This window comes from Notolepis coatsorum, assembly GCF_963971535.1.
Source record: "Notolepis coatsorum genome assembly, chromosome: 8".
Taxonomy (NCBI): Eukaryota; Metazoa; Chordata; class Actinopteri; order Aulopiformes; family Paralepididae; genus Notolepis; species Notolepis coatsorum.
In genome coordinates, this window is record NC_140172.1 from 127,125,971 (window position 1) to 127,146,062 (window position 20,092).

General features: G+C 42.2%; 1 protein-coding gene across 1 annotated transcript in view; it reads left to right on the forward strand.

Annotated features, from left to right (window-relative positions):
- The window catches only part of tlcd3a (TLC domain containing 3A), a gene marked incomplete at its 3' end in the record, with an annotated part of 65,574 nt that overhangs the window by 12,549 nt on the left and 32,933 nt on the right, over positions 1 to 20,092 (forward strand). The window contains exon 2 of the mRNA XM_084320522.1: positions 13,299 to 13,385. Coding sequence (XP_084176648.1) covers positions 13,299 to 13,385 — 87 coding nt within the window. The remainder of the gene's footprint in view (positions 1 to 13,298; positions 13,386 to 20,092) is intronic.

Below are 20,092 nucleotides of genomic sequence, written 5' to 3' on the forward strand. Positions count from 1 at the left end.
ATTCCAGCCTATAGTAACATTCTTCTCACGACGAGGAAGGAGCGTCATATGCCGTACAAATATGGAGCAATGCCACACATATATTCACAATTAATATATAGGCCTACGTAATGGACTGAACAAAGTTGATCTTTATTTATTGTGCCAAGCATCCCGATTTGAAACCGGTGATTTAATTAGAACCAGCAGTGATTTATGTGCATTTATGCCCAATGGACTGCATCTATATAGCTCTTTTATCCAAAGCTCTTTACAATTTGTTACTCACATTCACCCATTCACTCACACATTCACACATCAGCGACCATGCAAGGTGCCAACCTGCTCATCAGGAGCAATTAGGGCTTGTAAGTGTCTTGCTCAAGGACACTTCGACACGCTGCCAGGAGGAGCGGGAATCGAACCGGGAACCTTCCTATTACCATACGACTGCTCCACCTCCTGAGCCACTATGCCCAGAAAATGACAATTTTTGTTTTGGCAAACTTTGAGCCTCCTCTTTGCTGTAGTTGCAGCCTGGTGTAAACTGCTAAATAAATGCTGTCATGACATTTACGTATCTGACGCCACGGTGTCGGCGGTGCATTCTCACTGAGAGACTCTTCTGGGTCCACCTCCCTAATGCTCTCAAGTCTAATCTCTCTGTTCAACTAAAATCATCATAGCCATTGGCCCAAATCAAAGCCACTCAATCAAGTACGTGCTCCCCGCGTCCACATCCCACTCATCATGGTCTGACTTAATGGGGCAATGCAGGGTTCCTTTAGGCGTGACTTTGCCCTAGTTTACTAAAGGCTAGTTGACCCTGTCCACCGTTGGATTAGAAAGGTTAACTACACGCCCATAGCTGGAGGCTTGTTGATTAGCATTAGCTAATGTGCTACCCCGCTTTGTTCTATTCATTGAAAATGATAATAATAATATAAGCAACCGTGCTCTATGGACTATGCTGTCTCATGCCCTATGTATTTGCCCTTTGCTCATTTCAGCATGGTCATCAAGATAAAACGCTAAACTGTCCCAGAGAAGTGATACCCACCAATGACGTGCCAATGCAGACGTTGCTTTCTGTCCGTAGAGGAACTGGCCAGAGCTGCTCAGCTGAGCTGTGTGTGATGTGAAGTGCTTTAGGACCTCGCTTCCTTCCTCTAAACATGCCAGACAGTTCACTCAAGTACAAGTAGTTACTCTCCAAGTACTCGAGTGCACGGGGAGTACCTTATCATCTGAGATGTCTAGGAACTAGGTCTAGGATATGATCAAATCAAGGATTCCTTCTGATTCGTCAGTCGTCTTCATGGCTGACTGAGTGGGAAATGATTGAAAAGGAGGAGGAGGAGGAGGAGGAGGAGGAGGAGGAGGAGGAGGAGGAGAGGGAGAGCCCAGTTCACCCATACTCCTTACATCATGTCAGACTATGTTCACATCATAGTAGTTATGTCATGCCATCAGCCCGGCCCATTACTAGCCAATACACCCATTCACCCTGAATGTAGATTGTATGATGATTGCGTGTTCCTTTGCGTATTTTTTTTCTTCCAACAGCTGATTGGCCATTACAGTGTAACACACTGCTGTTAGATCAGCTTAGGTGTTGAACTAAGCAGCTAGTGGTGTAGCTTAGTTGCAATCATCTGCGTTTGAGAGAGAGAGAGAGAGAGGAGAATCGAATGAGCTTTGCCCTGTTTTGCTTTTCTGTTTTCTCCCGTCACTTTTCCTTCTGCTCGGCACTTTCTCCCCAGTCGGACGCAGCAGCACCGATGGATGCACTGCACAGCTCTATATCACAGCCCATTAACTGGAGAGGAGTAGAAAATACCACTCCAGAGAGTCAATGAGAGAAAGAGATGGGGTGATGTGAGAGGGAGAGAGAGAGAGAGAATCTGTCTGTCTGAGAGAGAGAATGCTAAAGAGTGAGAGAGTCGGTGTTGAACGTACCAGTCATTAGGAAGACACTGTTAGTAGTGAAAGGGAAGCCAAGGTTACTCTGTGTTCCACTCAGCAGGAAAGAAAAGACAACAGTGCAGAACAAGGCAGAGCCCTTCCTTCCCCCCTCCCCCCCCCCCCCCCCCCCTCCCCCTACTCATACCTCACCCCTACAACCTTTATGCGGGGGGGTACTGGCAGACGCACAATGAATGGATTGTGCAAATCTGGGTCTTGTGACTGAGTGTGCAACCATGGGCCCAGAAGGCAGTGAAGCGTGGTGGTACAATGAGGGGGGGGGGGGGGGTGTTGGCGGAGAGCTGGAATGAAGGGGAAGGGGAAGGAGAATGTGGAGGGAGTCGGTGTGCTACGCGGCTTGAGCCCGAGGTCTTGTAGGGCCGGGTCACGTGACCACCGTTGCCATGCCGAGGTCAGTGTCATGGCTGCATTCCCATGGCGGTGGGGTGCAGGGGTCGACTCGCCAGCGGGCACTGGCAGGTTGCGAGTTCCAACAAGAAATGACACACGCGCGTGTTCGTGTTGTACAGTCTGCCCCCCCCCCCCGCTGTTGTCTGTTCACTATCACCTTTTTAAAGGACATATAAAATGTTTTATATGTACCAAAGGTGAAATTGATGGTTGTAAATGGGTTGAGAACAGGTGTCTTTGCTGCCCATGTGGTCCTTCAAATGGGCAGATTAATCTTCAACATGTATTTCTATTGGAGTAATAATGTAAGGACAGGATGCAGTTGGAATCAAGAGATCACTGTAATGGTGGATGTAGCAGCAGTTCACCTCATGGGAGGAAATCATACCTGATTATATATATATATTAATTAAATCTTTATTTTGATTCAGAAATGTACACTGAGGGGCAACCCTCATTTACAGTGCCGTCGAGTATTACATAGTCATCAATTAATATACAAAAAACAAATAGATACCTTTAAAACATTACACACTCAAACACAATTTTAAAACTATTACAGTTTGTGGTGACCTGCTCGGTCACCAGTGCTCTAAATCGATCCATGGACACTAGTGTACTTAGTTTCAATGTCTCCTGTAGGGTGTTCCACGATTCAGGAGCACAGAGGCCAAAGGCAGATCTACCAAGTTCAGTGCAAACTCTAGGCACTTTAAGTGTGAGTAATTTGTTCATGTACTATATGGTCCAGAGATCCATTGTAACAATGAGGTAATGTAGTTTGGACAATCTCCAATTATGGCTTTATATAGAAACCAATGCCAGATTGCCAGTGCAAATTTAGTCTTTCCACCAAAGAGGATCACCCAACCTTATTGTACAGGACCCATTCACAGTAGATATACAAAGGTCATTGTAAACTACATTTCTTGCTCTAGAGAATAACATACAGTACATTTAGTTTTATTAGCATTTAGCACCAATTTGAGACTGATATGCGTGTCTTGTTGTAAAGCATTAAAAGAGTTGCAGATTCTTTGTGGCAATTCAAATAAAGATGAACTTGACAGGCCTTAAGAGATGAGATAATATAAATTGTGAATAAGACGGGGCCTAGAATCGATCCCTGCGGGACACCTTTTGTAATGGATAGAAACTGACTGGGCATTTCTTGTTTACACATTGGAGTCTCTCAGATAAGTAGCTCTGAAACTTTTATGTAATCAGAATCCTCTATTATAACCTCCCCATAGCCCCATACCTTTTCATAATCGCAAGCAATCCCTAAACATTTACTGTCATCGGTTTGGATAGTTGTAGTTGCGTATTGCCTCTGGACAGCGCGCTACCAAGAGAGAGATAAAGATAGATAGAGAGAGGGAGAGAGAGAGTGAGTGAGTGTGTGAGAGAGAGAGCACTACTAACAGGCATTTCACAATTACGAATGCACTTATTTTCACAGTCTGGAATGTATTCATTTCTGGCGAAAGGACGTCACGATCGACAAGATGACAGACATCCCTTTATTCGTAATGGTGGACATATATCCTGTAGCGGCGCTTGTGCCCATATGATTAATCAGTTTGGATGAACTCGCGCGGCCCCATTCCGCAGTTCCCGCCTCTGCTGTGCTCAGCAGTCAATCAAGCAGTGAGGCAGAGAGGAGGAACGGAGAGATGCAGACGCACAGGGAGCAAGGCGCCTGAATATTAATTCATTTATATCTATTTTGAATTTGTTCACATAATTTAGGCAACAACTAATCGATTATGAAATTAGTTGGCAACATTAGTTGGGTCTCTGTTATGCTGCACCTCCATGGCCTGTTGTTGAAGCCATTTGATATAGCCTGTTAAAGTTTTTTGTTTTTGTGTTTTTATGTTCTTTTTAACACTTTGGTCGCCAGGCTTAAATTCAGAATAAACCATCCCACGCCAGCTCTATTCGTCTATGGAGAAGTTCCCCTTCTTTGCAGGGCTATAACTTTTTAAATTGTATTGCTAAATTGACATTACTATGGCCCATTCAACATCAAGTATCTATTGTTCAGGGTGTAGCAACGTTATACTTTTTCATTCACATATTCATACTAAAATACGGTCTAAAGTATAAGTATGTTTTTATCGTTTTCTGCAGCTTTCTCCAGAACGTGATTTATAGCCCCAAATGCATTATATTGATGATCAAATACAGTTTGATAGGAATCTGCGCGAGATAAAAAATTTCAAATGGACGTGCTTCTAGAAGTTACTACTGATCATCTGATGTTGACCGGATGGGGGGAGGGTCGTTTATAATTCCGTGGCCAACGTTAGATGATTCATCTAGTGTGGGTGATATGATCATTAGAGCAGTTAGTATCGAACACGTTAAAAAATAACGCTGAATCTTACCGTAGCTTCCTCATAGCGATGAGCGTGGAGCAGAAATATTCCTATTATGGGATGTAGAAATATGCGATCCATTTCCAGGTTGTATAATAGTATATACGTCCAAATCATGTTGTTTATCGAGTTATTGGTAACGGATTGCTATCCGTTGTGTCTCTAGCTCGAGTCCTGGGACTATTAGCGAGTGATCGGACCGAATTGGAATGAGCACCAGCTTCCATTTCCTGTTTCCGCTCTGGGCGATCCGCCGATCGGCCACCAGATGGCGCTCTTGAACCGTTGGAGAGTTGAGAGGGGATCAACAGTAGATCTCAAGTCTCCGGGGGAGAAATATGATTTCGATCACAGATTTTTGAAATATTGATATCAAAGACGTGGTACGGCCTCTTTGGCAGAATGAGCATGGCGGGGAATGACGTGGTAAGGTGTTTTTGACGACCATAGTGTTAACACATTGAGTGCCAGCAGGGGGCTCACGATTTATCACTTGAATACCAGCCTTTTGGGACAGATTTTCCGATATTTCATGATTTTCGCAGAGCTATTTCTATATTCTATATTATGTCTAATACTCCCGTCGCTTATCAATGACTTGCTTGCAGTCAACATGTACGAAACGGATTGTTTTTTCTTTGGAAATTTCTAGAAAGAAAAAAAAGATTAGCCGTTGCCATTTACTGGAATACACACAACACGTTGTCATTTTCTGGCTGATTTATGAATAGTTTTCAAATAAACGCTAGATTATCGATAGTATGTGTACTTATGCACGCTAGAGAAGCGGGCTGAAAAATCGATTATCTATGACCTGGTCAGCGCTAACGTCATATACACACACGTTGTGGAATATGTGAAAAAAACATCCGATTACCCCAAGACTGGTAAAATAGATTCCTTACCTCACATCAGATGTTCTGCAAAAAGATTATTCAAATTCCTGATTGCCATTCCAAATATCGATCGCGTTTATTGATCCAACGATCCAACCTCGAAACACACATTCCACGCTGCTCTGAGGGTCCCCAATGAATGCAATCGTCTCGGGTTACATGCCTGAGAAGTCAAATGTGGATATCGCTAATAAAAGCAATAACAAGATTTCTCGTCGTTGGCACTCAACGCATGGCGGCGAACAACGAGATTTCTCGTCGTTGGCACTCAAAGTGTTAAGGCTGTCAATCGATTAAAATATTTTATCTGATTAATCCCACGATTGTCCATAGTTAACTCGCGATTAACCCATTCAGTGCCAACCACGAGTATAGTCGGGTTAACTCGCCATCGCTTCCGTGCCAATCACGAGTATAGTCGGGTTTTAATCGTTATTTCTTTTATTAGCGATATCTATAAATTTTCATCCATCCAACCTGATGTTATCGTTGGGAATGGGTCTGAGCTTGCAAAAGGGCAAATACCGCCGCCTATCGTCTCCCGGATTGTATTGCACATCATTGGATTGGATTGGCTGGGTATGTGCATCAGGAAAAAAACTCCGGTCCGGGTTTCCCTTCTCGAGCATGCAGCTGGATACTATTGCAGCTTGGATTATGTGTTTTGGACTATAATGTTGGATCAATGGACGCGATCGATATTTGGAATGGCGATCAGGAATTGGATTAATCTTTTTGCATGACATCAGATGTGAGGTATGACCTTTATGTTACGAATCTTGGGGTAATCAGATGTTCCTTTCTCCGCCATCGGAGTGTGTGTGTGTGAGGTTTGCGCTGACCAAAGTACGGAGAAGCGATTTTTCAGACCCCGCTTCTCTTCGTGCATGAGGACACATATACTATCGATAATCTAGCGTTTATTTGAAAACAATTCATAAATCAAGCGACAAATGGCACGCTTTCTAAGGAAATACATTTAAGCTCGATTTGCTGGAGTTTATTGAGATGAGACAGAACGCCCTAGAAATATATTGATATTCATCACAGTATAAAATGGAAATGTATGTATCTGTTTCGTGCATGTTGACTGGAAGCAACTCATTGACGATCACTGTTATTTAGATCTATTGCTATTAGGGGTGGGACGGTTCACAAAACCCACGGTTCGGTAGGTACCTCGGTTTTGTGGTCACGGTTTTCGGTTCGTTTCGATATATTGTTTTTTATAAAAAAAATAAGTTTACTCCAAAAATACCAGAATCAGCATAAAATATATATAGCCTAAAATAATCCAACTTTTCAGTTATTCTCAAGGACGTAGTCATGCAAAAACTGAAAGAATGAGGCAGTTTGACATCAGGCACATCATTTTACCACGAGGAGGAAGTGTTTACAGCCTTAAATAATGTTTGGCACACAAAGACCGAACTGACAGCATACATAAAGCTAACACACACACACACTGTACTGTTTAAAAACAACACTGCTCTGTTCATTCTATTTTTAAAATACGTACATTATCTGTCTACATTTATTTAGACTAACATTATTTAAATATTGAGTGCAACTGTGGTGGATTACATAATTCGGTGAGTTGGAACTATCTATGGGTTGGCGTGGGTCCCCACGGACATTTTAGCGTGTGGGACCATCAGCTTAGGAGGAGTTCATAACATCAACAAGCAGCACGAAAGCAGCAATAGTCCCGGTTGGAGTTAGTAAAACACAGTTGTATGTTAGCCTTCGTGGATGTTGAATAAACGCCTATCATTGTCTTTATACACCCCGCCTCTCAGACTCTCATTTCCTCCTCTGCTAGCTAGTACTAGCTACGGTAACATTTCGTTGACTGTATTAGCTGGGGCTAGCGGGGCTACCATAGTTAAAACGTGCGTTGTGTTGTACAAACTGCTAACGCTATGGCAAGATGTGTGTAGGCCTATGTAATGTTAATGGCTATGTTTTTAAAGTCGTAATGAAGATTGATTGATATTGTGCTTGCAATTTTTACACAAACTGACTAGCACCTGGCTGCAGTGCTGCTGCCTGCAGCCAGCGCTCACCTCTCCCGGCTCCGTGCCAAATGAAGTTTTCTTTAATTTGCGCATCCCCGGAACCGTACAATACACAGACGCCCCGAACCGTGGAGGTCGTGCCGAACGGTACACGGTTCGGTTGCGTACCGTCCCACCCCTAATTGCTATTATATTTGATATGTTTTATGCACTCGCAAATAAGTCCTATTCTCCATTGGATAAAGCGTTGGCACAGAAAGGGCCATCAGCAGAGGGCGCTGTTGGCCCGGAATGAGTTAATCGCACATTTTCTATCTGTTCTAAATCTACTTTAAACTGATCTTTTTCAAGTTTTAATACTCTTATCAACATGAGTCGACAAATGCTTGCATTATGCAAAAAATGCATGTTTATTTACTGTCCAGAATCTTCAAGTAACTAAGATGTGCAAACTGCATAATTTTTTAATCAAAATTAAAAAAGCCCCCCCCCCAAAAAATAGCAGATGGCCATACCAATTTACTAACTTAAGATTACATAGTAATGGTTACTAATACAGTAGTGTGTTGAACTTTATACTTGAACTATTCATCCCCATTTTTTTGTTTAAGCAGCCATTTAACACAAAAGGATGACCCTCATGCATTGCAAATTTGCATACAATTTAAAACAAACAAAATAACTTAAAAGAAGAGCGGTCAGGTGGCGTAACGGAGATTGCGTTCGTCACCAACCCCGGAGCGGCTGGATTCGCCTGTTCGAATCCAGCTCACAGCTCCGGGGTTGTCACCAGCTTGGCTGGCCGTTCACACTAATACAATTGGCAGTATTAGAGGGTGGGAGAAGCTGGCGGGGTGGGTCCGGGTCGTTGTAAACAGCGACTCCTACAGTTCGGTCGGGGCGCCTGCTAAGCGCGGATAGGATCTAAGGGCGGTAGTGTGATCCTTCCACACGTTACATGCTCTCAGTGAGAGTCCGCGCTGCCAGGTGAAAAGAAGCGGTTTATTGGCTGGACGTGGTAGCCTCCACTCTCCCAGACCGACTGTGGGGGGTAAGTGCGCAGCGACCAGGAAGGGGATTGGGAATTGGCATAACGACTAACATTGGGATGGGAGAAAATCGGAGGAAAAAGGAGGGGGGAAAAGATCAATAAATTTTTTTTATAAATAAATAAATAACTTAAAAGAAAATAATAATTTAAAACAATGAATAAAGTGTGCATGAAATAATAGGGGAAAGAAAAAGTTAGGAACTTGTTACATTCTCCCACACAAGGGCTGAGGACTTGAATAATCGTTTGAATAATCGATTAGATAAATCGACTATCAAAATAGTCGTTAGTTGCAACACTAACATCATTACAGTTTGAGGGGCAGCGGTGGCCTAATGGTTAGAGAAGCGGGTTTGTGACCGGAAGGTCGCTGGTTCGATCCCCCGGACCGGCAGGAAAAAATCTGGGCTGGGGAAGTGAATTAATAAACACTCTCCTATCCCCTTAACACCAACCGCTGAAGTGTCCTTGAGCAAGGCACTTAACCCCCAACTGCTCCAGTGGAGTTGCTCAGTGGCCAACGGTGGCTAAATGGCGGAGCATGAGTCAGTCACAGAGAGGGAACTTCAAAATGAGAAGAGGAGGACAATGGAAAGGAAAAGTAGACTTCAAGTGGTGCAGGCGTATGTAGTGAACAGATTGGAAAGGAAAAATCGTATACGGTTGGAATGCGAGCGATTACGAGAACAGATGAGGTATTCGGTGATCCACATGATGACGCGGGAACATTTGCGATAGGAAATTGGAGACGTGCAATTGGTCAAGATCACCGGAAGTGGTATAGTCATTATAGACTGCTTCGCAAAGCGTCAGGGAATGCAAGCCTTGGAAATTGATACATTTGGAGACCAGTGTGTAGAGTGCTTTGCTCGTCCACAACAAAGAGTAGGGGAGTGATGTGTCACTTAATGTAGATGCTGAAAGCTCTGTGATGTTGTGGTTGTTCCAGAATGACGAGATTCCAAAAGGCAGCCCAGTAAATCTGTGCTTTTGACGTCACCAGATAGTCTAGAAACACTGTTACAGAGCTGTTATTAGATGTTTTTGCTGTCACTATGCAGCACTATGGTCATGTTGAGCAGTATGGCCATATTGCTACAGTATGGTCATGTTGAGTATAGTCATGTTGCTACAGTGTATGGTCATATTGCTGCAGTATGGTCATGTTGCTGCAGTATGGTCATGTTGCTGCAGTATGGTCATGTTGCTGCACTATGTTCATGTTGCTGCACTATGGTCATGTTGCTGCACTATGGTCATATTGCTGCAGTATGGTCATATTGCTGCAGTATGGTCATGTTGCTGCAGTATGGTCATGTTGCTACAGTGTGGTCATGTTGCTACAGTATGGTCATGTTGCTGCACTATGGTCATGTTGCTGCACTATGGTCATGTTGCTGCACTATGGTCATGTTGCTGCACTATGGTCATGTTGCTGCACTATGGTCATGTTGCTGCACTATGGTCATGTTGCTGCACTATGGTCATGTTGCTACAGTATAGTCATGTTGCTACAGTGTGGTCATGTTGCTGCACTATGGTCATGTTGCTGCACTATGGCCATGTTGCTACAGTATGGTCATGTTGCTACAGTATGGTCATGTTGCTACAGTATGGTCATGTTGCTGCACTATGGTCATGTTGCTACACTATGGTCATGTTGCTGCACTATGGTCATGTTGCTGCAGTATGGTCATGTTGCTACAGTATAGTCATGTTGCTGCACTATGGTCATGTTGCTACAGTATGGTCATGTTGCTGCACTATGGTCATGTTGCTGCACTATGGTCATGTTGCTGCACTATGGTCATGTTGCTGCACTATGGTCATGTTGCTGCACTATGGTCATGTTGCTGCACTATGGTCATGTTGCTGCACTATGGTCATATTGCTGCAGTATGGTCATGTTGCTACAGTATGGTCATGTTGCTGCACTATGGTCATGTTGCTGCACTACGGTCATGTTGCTACAGTATGGTCATGTTGCTGCACTATGGTCATGTTGCTGCACTATGGTCATGTTGCTACAGTATGGTCATGTTGCTACAGTATGGTCATGTTGCTACAGTATGGTCATGTTGCTGCACTATGGTCATGTTGCTGCACTATGGTCATGTTGCTACAGTATGGTCATGTTGCTACAGTATGGTCATGTTGCTACAGTATGGTCATGTTGCTGCACTATGGTCATGTTGCTGCAGTAATAGTCATATTGCTACATTATGGTCATATTGCTACATTATGGTCATATTGCTACATTATGGTCATATTGCTACAGTATGGTCATATTGCTACAGTATGGTCATATTGCTGCAGTATGGTCATATTGCTACAGTATGTTCATGTTGCTACAGTATGGTCATATTGCTGCAGTATGGTCATATTGCTGCAGTATGGTCATATTGCTGCAGTATGGTCATATTGCTGCAGTATGGTCATATTGCTGCAGTATGGTCATATTGCTGCAGTATGGTCATATTGCTGCAGTATGGTCATATTGCTACAGTATGGTCATATTGCTGCAGTATGGTCATATTGCTGCAGTATGGTCATGATGCTACAGTACGGTCATATTGCAACAGTATGGTCATATTGCTGCAGTATGGTCATATTGCTACAATATGGTCATGTTGCTGCAGTAATAGTCATGTTGCTGCAGTATGTTCATGTTGCTACAGTATGGTCATATTGCTACAGTATGGTCATATTGCTGCAGTATGCAGAAGAGGAATCAAATGATGTGGGAGGTGTAGCAAAGACAAGTGCAGTGTGAAGAAGACATGTGAAGGAAGAGAGGGTAAAGTGCTGGCACTGCAAAGGGAATGACCCGGGCATCGGAAAGAATAAGGAAGGAGAAGGTGACCGGAATGAGAGCAGAAAGGGGAATAACCTACAATAAAGCAGGACAGAGAGTGGGGGGTGGTGATGAGGTGCTGATGCTAAAAGAAGCAGGACAGAGAGTGGGGGGTGGTGATGAGGTGCTGATGCTAAAAGAAGCAGGACAGAGAGTGGGGGGGGGGGGGGGGGGGGTGATGATGCTAAAAGAAGCAGGACAGAGAGTGGCGGGTGGTGATGAGGTGCTGCTGCTAAAAGAAGCAGGACAGAGAGTGGGGGGGGGGGGGGGGGGGTGATGAGGTGCTACTGCTAAAAGAAGCAGGACAGAGTGGGGGGTGGTGATGAGGTGAGGATGCTAAAAGAAGCAGGACAGAGTGGGGGGTGGTGATGAGGTGAGGATGCTAAAAGAAGCAGGACAGAGTGGGGGGTGGTGATGAGGTGAGGATGCTAAAAGAAGCAGGACAGAGTGGGGGGTGGTGATGAGGTGAGGATGCTAAAAGAAGCAGGACAGAGTGGGGGGTGGTGATGAGGTGAGGATGCTAAAAGAAGCAGGACAGAGTGGGGGGTGGTGATGAGGTGAGGATGCTAAAAGAAGCAGGACAGAGTGGGGGGTGGTGATGAGGTGCGGATGCTAAAGGAAGCAGAGGAGCAGAGAGGATCAGATCATCTGTATGTACCAAAGAAGATTCTTGGCATGTATTGCAATGGTCATGAACTGTGCTTTCGGAAATAAAAGGAAAATCAAGAGAAAATCAAGATGGTGTTGGACGCTGCCCAGACGATATTTGGCCATTACAGACAAGAGATGGACGAGGCACTGAAAGAAGGATTTGCCACATTGTCACAGATCCCTGGATCTGATTGGTGGTGTGAGGGTTACGTGATGGGAATCATTTTAGATGGACGTTATAAAATATTATTAAGTAAATAGGTGACTGTGCATGTACACCCTGTTAAGTAGATGGCTGGTGTGTGTACTTTATTAAATTGTTTGCGATCCGCCGTTAAACCCAGAGAAAAACAGTGGAAGTGTGAGAAAGAGTTGGGAGGAGGATTAACGTGTGTTGGAATACAACTAGCTTAGCATTATCTAAAAGATGAAAACAACACTGTGCCAAATCACATGTCGTAGCATTCATAGACTATAGACTATTGATACAGACACTCTGAAGTTGTGGCTAGCTAACCATTATATTACACATTGACCCAAACACTCAAGACATCTTGTAGCAAAACATACAAATCGACAAATCGTTATCTAAATGATCAAACCAGCGGTTAGTGTGTGTGCATTTCTACATTGTGCCAACCACATGTCGTAGCATTCATGGATTATTGATACAGATACTCTGAAGTTGTGGCTAGCTAATCATTGTGTTACATTTTGACCCAAACACTCAAGACGTCTTGTACCAAAACATACAAATCTGACCTTCTGTGATTGTAGTAGGTAATGTAACGTGAATTATTACAAATGATATCTGTGACTGTTTTGATTGACAATAAGCATTAAGCATCGGGTATAATGTTATTGCAATAGACAGTTCAATAGACGGATAATATTTGACCGGAATTTCTCCCACTTGTCCGGGACATTGAAATCTTCCAGGACACATGGACCGGCACCAATGGACCGGCACCAATGGAAACCCTGATCTCTACAGTAGTACATATTGATTATTAGCGTTACTGAGTATTTAACCTCAACCCCTCTATGTCTCTCTCTCTCTCTCTCTCTCTCTCTCTCTCCCTCTCTCAGGCTGGTGTCTTCCATCCACGCCATCATGGCCACCACGGCAGGGATCATCGTCGTGTCATCGTGCCGGGGTAACGTCATTAATGACAGGTTAGGAACCCCACCACTCGCATTAATAACCACCCCTTCCCCCCCCCTCCATGAGCCAATCATTAGCATCGGTGACCTCCTGACCTGACCTCCCGGTAACCTCTCTTATCAACTGACCGCAGCACCTTTGGGTTGACATGTGTGACCCGGGCGTTCTGTTTAAGTCACGTGACGTTCCCCTCCATCAGCTGGAAAACACGCACACAAAAGCACCGATATACTGTAGATCCTGGAGACGGTCATTACGGTGATTCTCACAGAACTGCTATTATCATTCAGTAGATGCGAATAATAAATGCATGTTTTTTTTCTTTATGATTCAATGAATTATTACACTCTAAAACTGTACATTATTTCAAATTTATTTATTTATTTATTATTTTTAACCGTAAGGCCTCTCCCTTTATTTCAAGGTGACACAATACTGTAATAAATCGACAATATCTCCAAATATTCCAAAAACATAAATGTTATTTTAAACCCCACATGAAATCCTAAATTAATTTCCTATATGAATCCACATTAACACATTGTCCGCCATGCATTGTACCCATCCTTGGGCCCAGTCTGCCAGTGCTGTAAGCCTATGGAGATGTTTACCTTCTTTGCAGGGCTATAACTTTTTAAATATTATAGCTATATCGACATTACTATGGCCCATTCAACATCGGGTATCTTATCGTTCCGTATGTGGGAACGTTATATTTTTTCATTCATACATTGTCGTTTAATATTGTCGTGAATATAAGTGTTTTTAAGGTTTTCTGCAGTAATTCCTAAAACGCGAGTTATAGGCCCTGACGCATATGATAGATTATCGATTGGCGTTTCTTTCCTATACATGCTATATAAAAAAATTCAAATGTATATGATCGGTATACATTATGCTTCATCATGCGTGAAGGAAAGGGGGGGGGGGGGGGGGGGCGTTTATAATTCCTTGATCGTCAGTAGCGTCTTTTTTTTTTTTTACTATGGGTTGATCAGATGGATTGCTGTGAAATAAATAAACAATCGGGCTGAAAATAACGTTAGATTCCTGTTACCGTTCGCCGATGAGACTGGAGGAAAAATATTCCAATTATTTGACGTCGATCTGCTAGATCCATTTCCCGTTTGTATGACGCAATAAACGCCGAAATCATATTGATTATTGCGCTTCGAAAGCGAGCCCAATGCACTCAAGTGTGTATCTAGATCCACGCTACAAGATATTACTGCCGGAGGAATTTCCCAGATGCACCGAGCGCCACTTCCGGTTTGGCTTGGAGTGTAACTCGCCTGAAATCCACCAGGGGGCGGTATTGAGGCGTTGCAATATCGGAACAGGGTCCAGCTGCGTCCCGCGTCTATTCGAAAGGCAATCGGTTTATGCGTTTTGCGAATCTGATTGGCCACTGACGTTTCTGGTCATGTGACATGTGCGCCCAATCGCGTGACACGCCCATTTCCGCCTCGACCAGCAGCAAACTACCTAACGCCTAGTTTATCACTGGTTAAGCTTAGGCGACTCTTTCGAAGTTGTTTAAGGTTAGAGTTTGGAATCAGGGCTGGCGTTCTATCGCCATGCTCTAAGACAAACTCTAACCTTAACCAACTTCGAAAGAGTGCCTAAGCTTAACCGGCGAAATAACTTGCCGTCACACGATTGGTGCGACCAGAAACAGCAGTGGCCAATCAGAGCGCAAAACGCGAACGCGGAAGCATAAACAGGTTGCCTTTCGAATAGACGCGTCCCGGAGGGAGGCTGGATGAATTATGAATGCCATGGCGAAAAAATTAAATATTGATCCCAAAAACAAGTTCCCTCGTTGTTGGTGCACAACGCATGGCGGGCAATAACGAGTATACTCGTTGTTGGTGTCCAAAGTGTTGAGATTTGCATTAGGCTATATCGCAAACAAATGGCCCATCACCCCTTTCTCACTGCTGCTAAATACAGTATGCTCCTGTCCCTTTTAAAACATTTATTTTTACAAGAAATGTGATGTCCCATGATGCTTCAGTGAATAGATAATATCAGGATGGATACAACGTGAACAGCTCTATGCTAAAAAAGGCTATTAAAAAAAAAATGCCATACGATATGATGTATGGTAGTACTTACTTATCATTATCGCTTTTGATAATCTTTCCTAAACAAAATGAGTTAGATCCATATACATTTGTGAATAAAAGGGGGTCACAAATCCTCACATGATAGTAGCTAGGTTCTCTCATTACCGTATAGGACATTGTTAGTTGGAGAGGATTAACGTGTTGGAATACAGCTAGCTTAGCATTATCTAAAAGATAAAAACAGCACTTTGTGATTGTGCCAACCACATGTCGTCGTAGCATTCATAGACTATAGACTATAGACTATTGATACAGACACTCTGAAGTTGTGGCTAGCTAACCATTATATTACACATTGACCCAAACACTCAAGACATCTTGTAGCAAAACATACAAATCGTTATCTAAATGATAAAAACAGCGGTTAGTGTGTGTGCATTTCTACATTGTGCCAACCACATGTCGTAGCATTCATGGATTATTGATACAGACACATTGAAGTTGTGGCTAGCTAATCATTGTGTTACACTTTGACCCAAACACTCAAGACGTCTTGTAACAAAACATACAAATCTGACCTTCTGTGATTGTAGATGTGAAGATGGTATGATGAATTGAAAATGGGGGACCCTGATGTAAACCAGACGAAAGTCTTTCTCTGGTCTGCATCCCCTCAACAATTTTATGTATTGAGCTGTACTGTACTGTACCCATTCTGCAATCTGTTAATAAAGTTTTCAATCAATCAATGAATAATAAATACATGTTTTTTTCTTTATGATTCAATGAATTATTACATTTAAAATTGTACATTATTTCAACTATTTTTATTTATTTATTATTATTTTTAACCGTAAGGCCTCTCACTCTTTATTTCAAGGTGACACAATACTGTAATAAATCGACAATATCTCCAAATATTCCAAAAACATAAATGTTATTTTAAACCCCACATGAAATCCTAAATTAATTTCCTATATGAATCCACATTAAGATTTGCATTAGGCTATATCACAAACAAATGGCCCATCACCCCTTTCTCACTGCTGCTAAATACAGTATGCTCCTGTCCCTTTAAAAAAAATTATTTTTACAAAAAATGTGATGTCCCATGATGCTTCAGTGAATAGAGAATGTCAGGATGGATACAACATAAAAAGAAAGGTTATTACTTATCATTATCGCTTTTGATAATCTTTCCTAAACAAAATGAGTTAGATCCATATACATTTTTGAATAAAAGGGGGTCATAAATCCTCACATGATAGTAGCTAGGTTCTCTCATTACCGTAGGACATTGTTCTCATTACCGCCTTATGTCGGAATCAGAATTCAGGGATTCTGAAAATATTCAATTTTATTAACTTCAATTAACTTAAAATATGATTTCAGTGATTTGAAAATGTACCCATTAGGCTGATACCAAGTAGTGGTCGACTGATATGGGTTTTTCAATGGCTGATGGCGATATTTAGAGAGCAGGGCAGCCTATGGCTAATATATAATGCTGATATTTAGAGAGGATATTTAATGCTGATATTTAGAGAGGATATATAATGCTGATATTTAAAGAGCAGGGCAGACTATGGATGATATATAATGCTGATATTTAGAGAGCACGGCAGCATAATGGTTTATATGTATTTTTTAAGGATTTCTAATGAAATAGAAAAATACATTGGATTATGCTAATTTCAGAATGTGACTAGTATTTAAGGGAGAGTGGGGTACAGTATGAGTATCATTTAACTGCATTATAACATAATATATATTTAATGCTAGCCAGTAACGGTTTTAGATTAGATTTGCGGTCATTCAGGATGGGAGTAATATGTCAACATTTAGGGAACACGATGGCAAACGTTTACAGCTTATACAGTTACAGTTATACATGAGAGTTATAGTACAGGGCTCTAATCAGTTCTTGAGTTATAGTACAGGGCTCTAATCAGTTCTTGAGTTATAGTACAGGGCTCTAATCAGTTCTTGAGTTATAGTACAGGACTCTAAACCGTTCTTTTCACCATCTTGCCAAAACTGTCCTGAAGCATATTTTGTATGTTTGTTTAAGTTTGTTGACCGACTCGGTTACAAGCCAAATAGCCAATCTAAACAATCACATAAAAAAAAACTAACTTTGTTCTCTCGCATTGCACAGGCATTGCAGAATGAATACAACCACTCATTGCATCGCCACTATTGAATATACATTTTCTTTCCCCTTTATGCTTATTCTTTTAATTGTATTACCAATTACATTCTGTATTTGTATTCTGTTATATTATTTGTGAGTGAGGACCCCAGGAATGACAGCTAATTGGGATCCTAATCAAACAAACAAACAAACAAACAGCCTGTTCATATCATCTACCAAGTGACTAATGTTAGAGGTGACAACAATGTGATATAGTGGAGAGATTCTGTTCCACAAATCCACTACTGTCTCCCGTTAAACACACACACACACACACACACACACACACACACACACACACACACACATGCACGCACACGCGCAGAGGGAGAGAGACAAACAAGTGCAGAAACGTTATGTTTGCTAGAAGCCCATAAACATTTGTTCCCCCAAACGTCTGTTGGCAGGTTGACGCACACAATCAATACATGCAGAGGGAGAGAGAGACGGGCACACGCGGGTGCAGAAACTAAATGTTAGCTAGAAGCCCATAACATTCATCCCCAAAACATTGTCGGAAAGTCCTCCTGTTAACATAAGCCCACTTGTTGAATCGAGGCTCATCTCTAGCCCATTAGCAAATTAAATCGACTGTAACTAACGTTGGGTATTTTATAACTATCAAATCAATCTCTCAGTGTTGCAGATTGTTGACCTTGAGAGGAGAAGGGAGTTTGTCGCTCTGCTACTTACTGCTGGCAAACTTTGCACTGGCAGATCATGTAACTTACTGTATTTAAGCACCATTGGATGGAAATAAAAACGATGTTTATGTAACACGCTTAACGACGGCAGACCACGGGTTCACCAACGATAAAAGGCGTCGCAGTTACACTTGTTTACCGTCCCACAGCCGTCCCAAGTGACACATCTGATGAATGTTTTACCACCCGGCTCGTCAGGTGTAATGTTAGGAGTGGGGGCTGGGAACGCCCATACAATAGTGTTTCTAACCCTGTAGGCTAACAGATCAGTAGTTTAGGTTATGGAGAAGACTAATTAGTAGGCCTGTCCCCGACTAAGGATTTGTATATATGCATAGAATGCAAAAGAAAAAAAAATATATATATGATTTTTTTATCATTCCATTTCGGCTGTGGGGGGTGCTTAACACATTGACTGCCAGAACCGAGATTTCTCGGGTTAACTCACCATGCATTGAGTGCCAGACCCGAGATTTCTCTGGTTTTGTTCGTTTTTTTTATTTTATTCGATTTTTTTTATTCATTATATCTTCACGGACCTCGGTGTTACCATAGGAAATCATTCTGAAATCCCAAAAGCGCAATACCGGCCGCATCCTGCTAGGTGGCAGTATCGTCCACCCTTTGAAACCTTTTTTCACACTGGGTGTTGCATCTAATTCCCTCCGGGCGCAGTATTTTGCTTCAGGCAAGTCTAGCGGTTTACCCAATCACATTTAAAACGCGTCCAATGCCCCTCGATGCATGTGTTGTGCCGGATTTTGTCGGGGACCCAATGGACACCAATACTGGAAATCGCGATCAGACAATTGGAATATTCTTTTTGGGATACCTCCTAGTAAAGGTAAGGACTATATGACAATCAATTCCACCTTGATCCTTCAATGATTTCATATCGATCCGGCCGATCAACGTATGTAGTATTCAAAACGAATACCATTACTGGCGATCAAAGCATAAAAAAACTACCCCCCCCCCAGGTCCTGCATTATTATATATTATATTATTATTATTATATGATGAAACATAATACCTATTATATACCTTTGAATTGGAAATAGTAGCGTGTACAGGCGAGCAACGCTTTTAGCAAAATTCACATATTGCTCCATAGCGCCGTTTTCAGGAATTAGCCAGGATCACTCTGAACCTATACAATATTCACCACGGTATAACACGCGAACGTATACATGAAAAAATGTATTCTTTTTCACATGTTGAACGATGGATTGTTAATGTCTAATGACCCATAGTATTGTCTCCATAGCTATAATATAGAACATAGAAATAGCCCTGCAAACACCGCAACACACAGTGAAATTCCCTATACTTTACAGCGCTGGCACACTAAGTACAAAGATGGGAAAATAGTGTGGCACTCAAAGTGTTAATGTCTGAAGGAGTCGACTGAAGGCTTCTTGTCCTCTGCGAAAGCATGCAATTGGTCCACTGATGGCTACATCTTGATATTTGTCTAGTCTAGTGTGTTAAAAAAAATTATTATAATTTTTATATATTTTTGGATTCTACAAGGTTGGCAGTCGACTACGGCTCCTTTCGATCGATTATTCGACTAGTCTGGGTCAGCCCTACTAATTAGGTGTTTTCTTTACACATTCCCTCCACAAGTGTTTTTAACACTTTAATGTTGTATATTGATTTATTGAATAACAATTTGTTTGGTTTCCACCAAAATATGTTTAATGAACAACCCTACACCTTTGCCCTCATTGAGAATGCAAGGATCTATG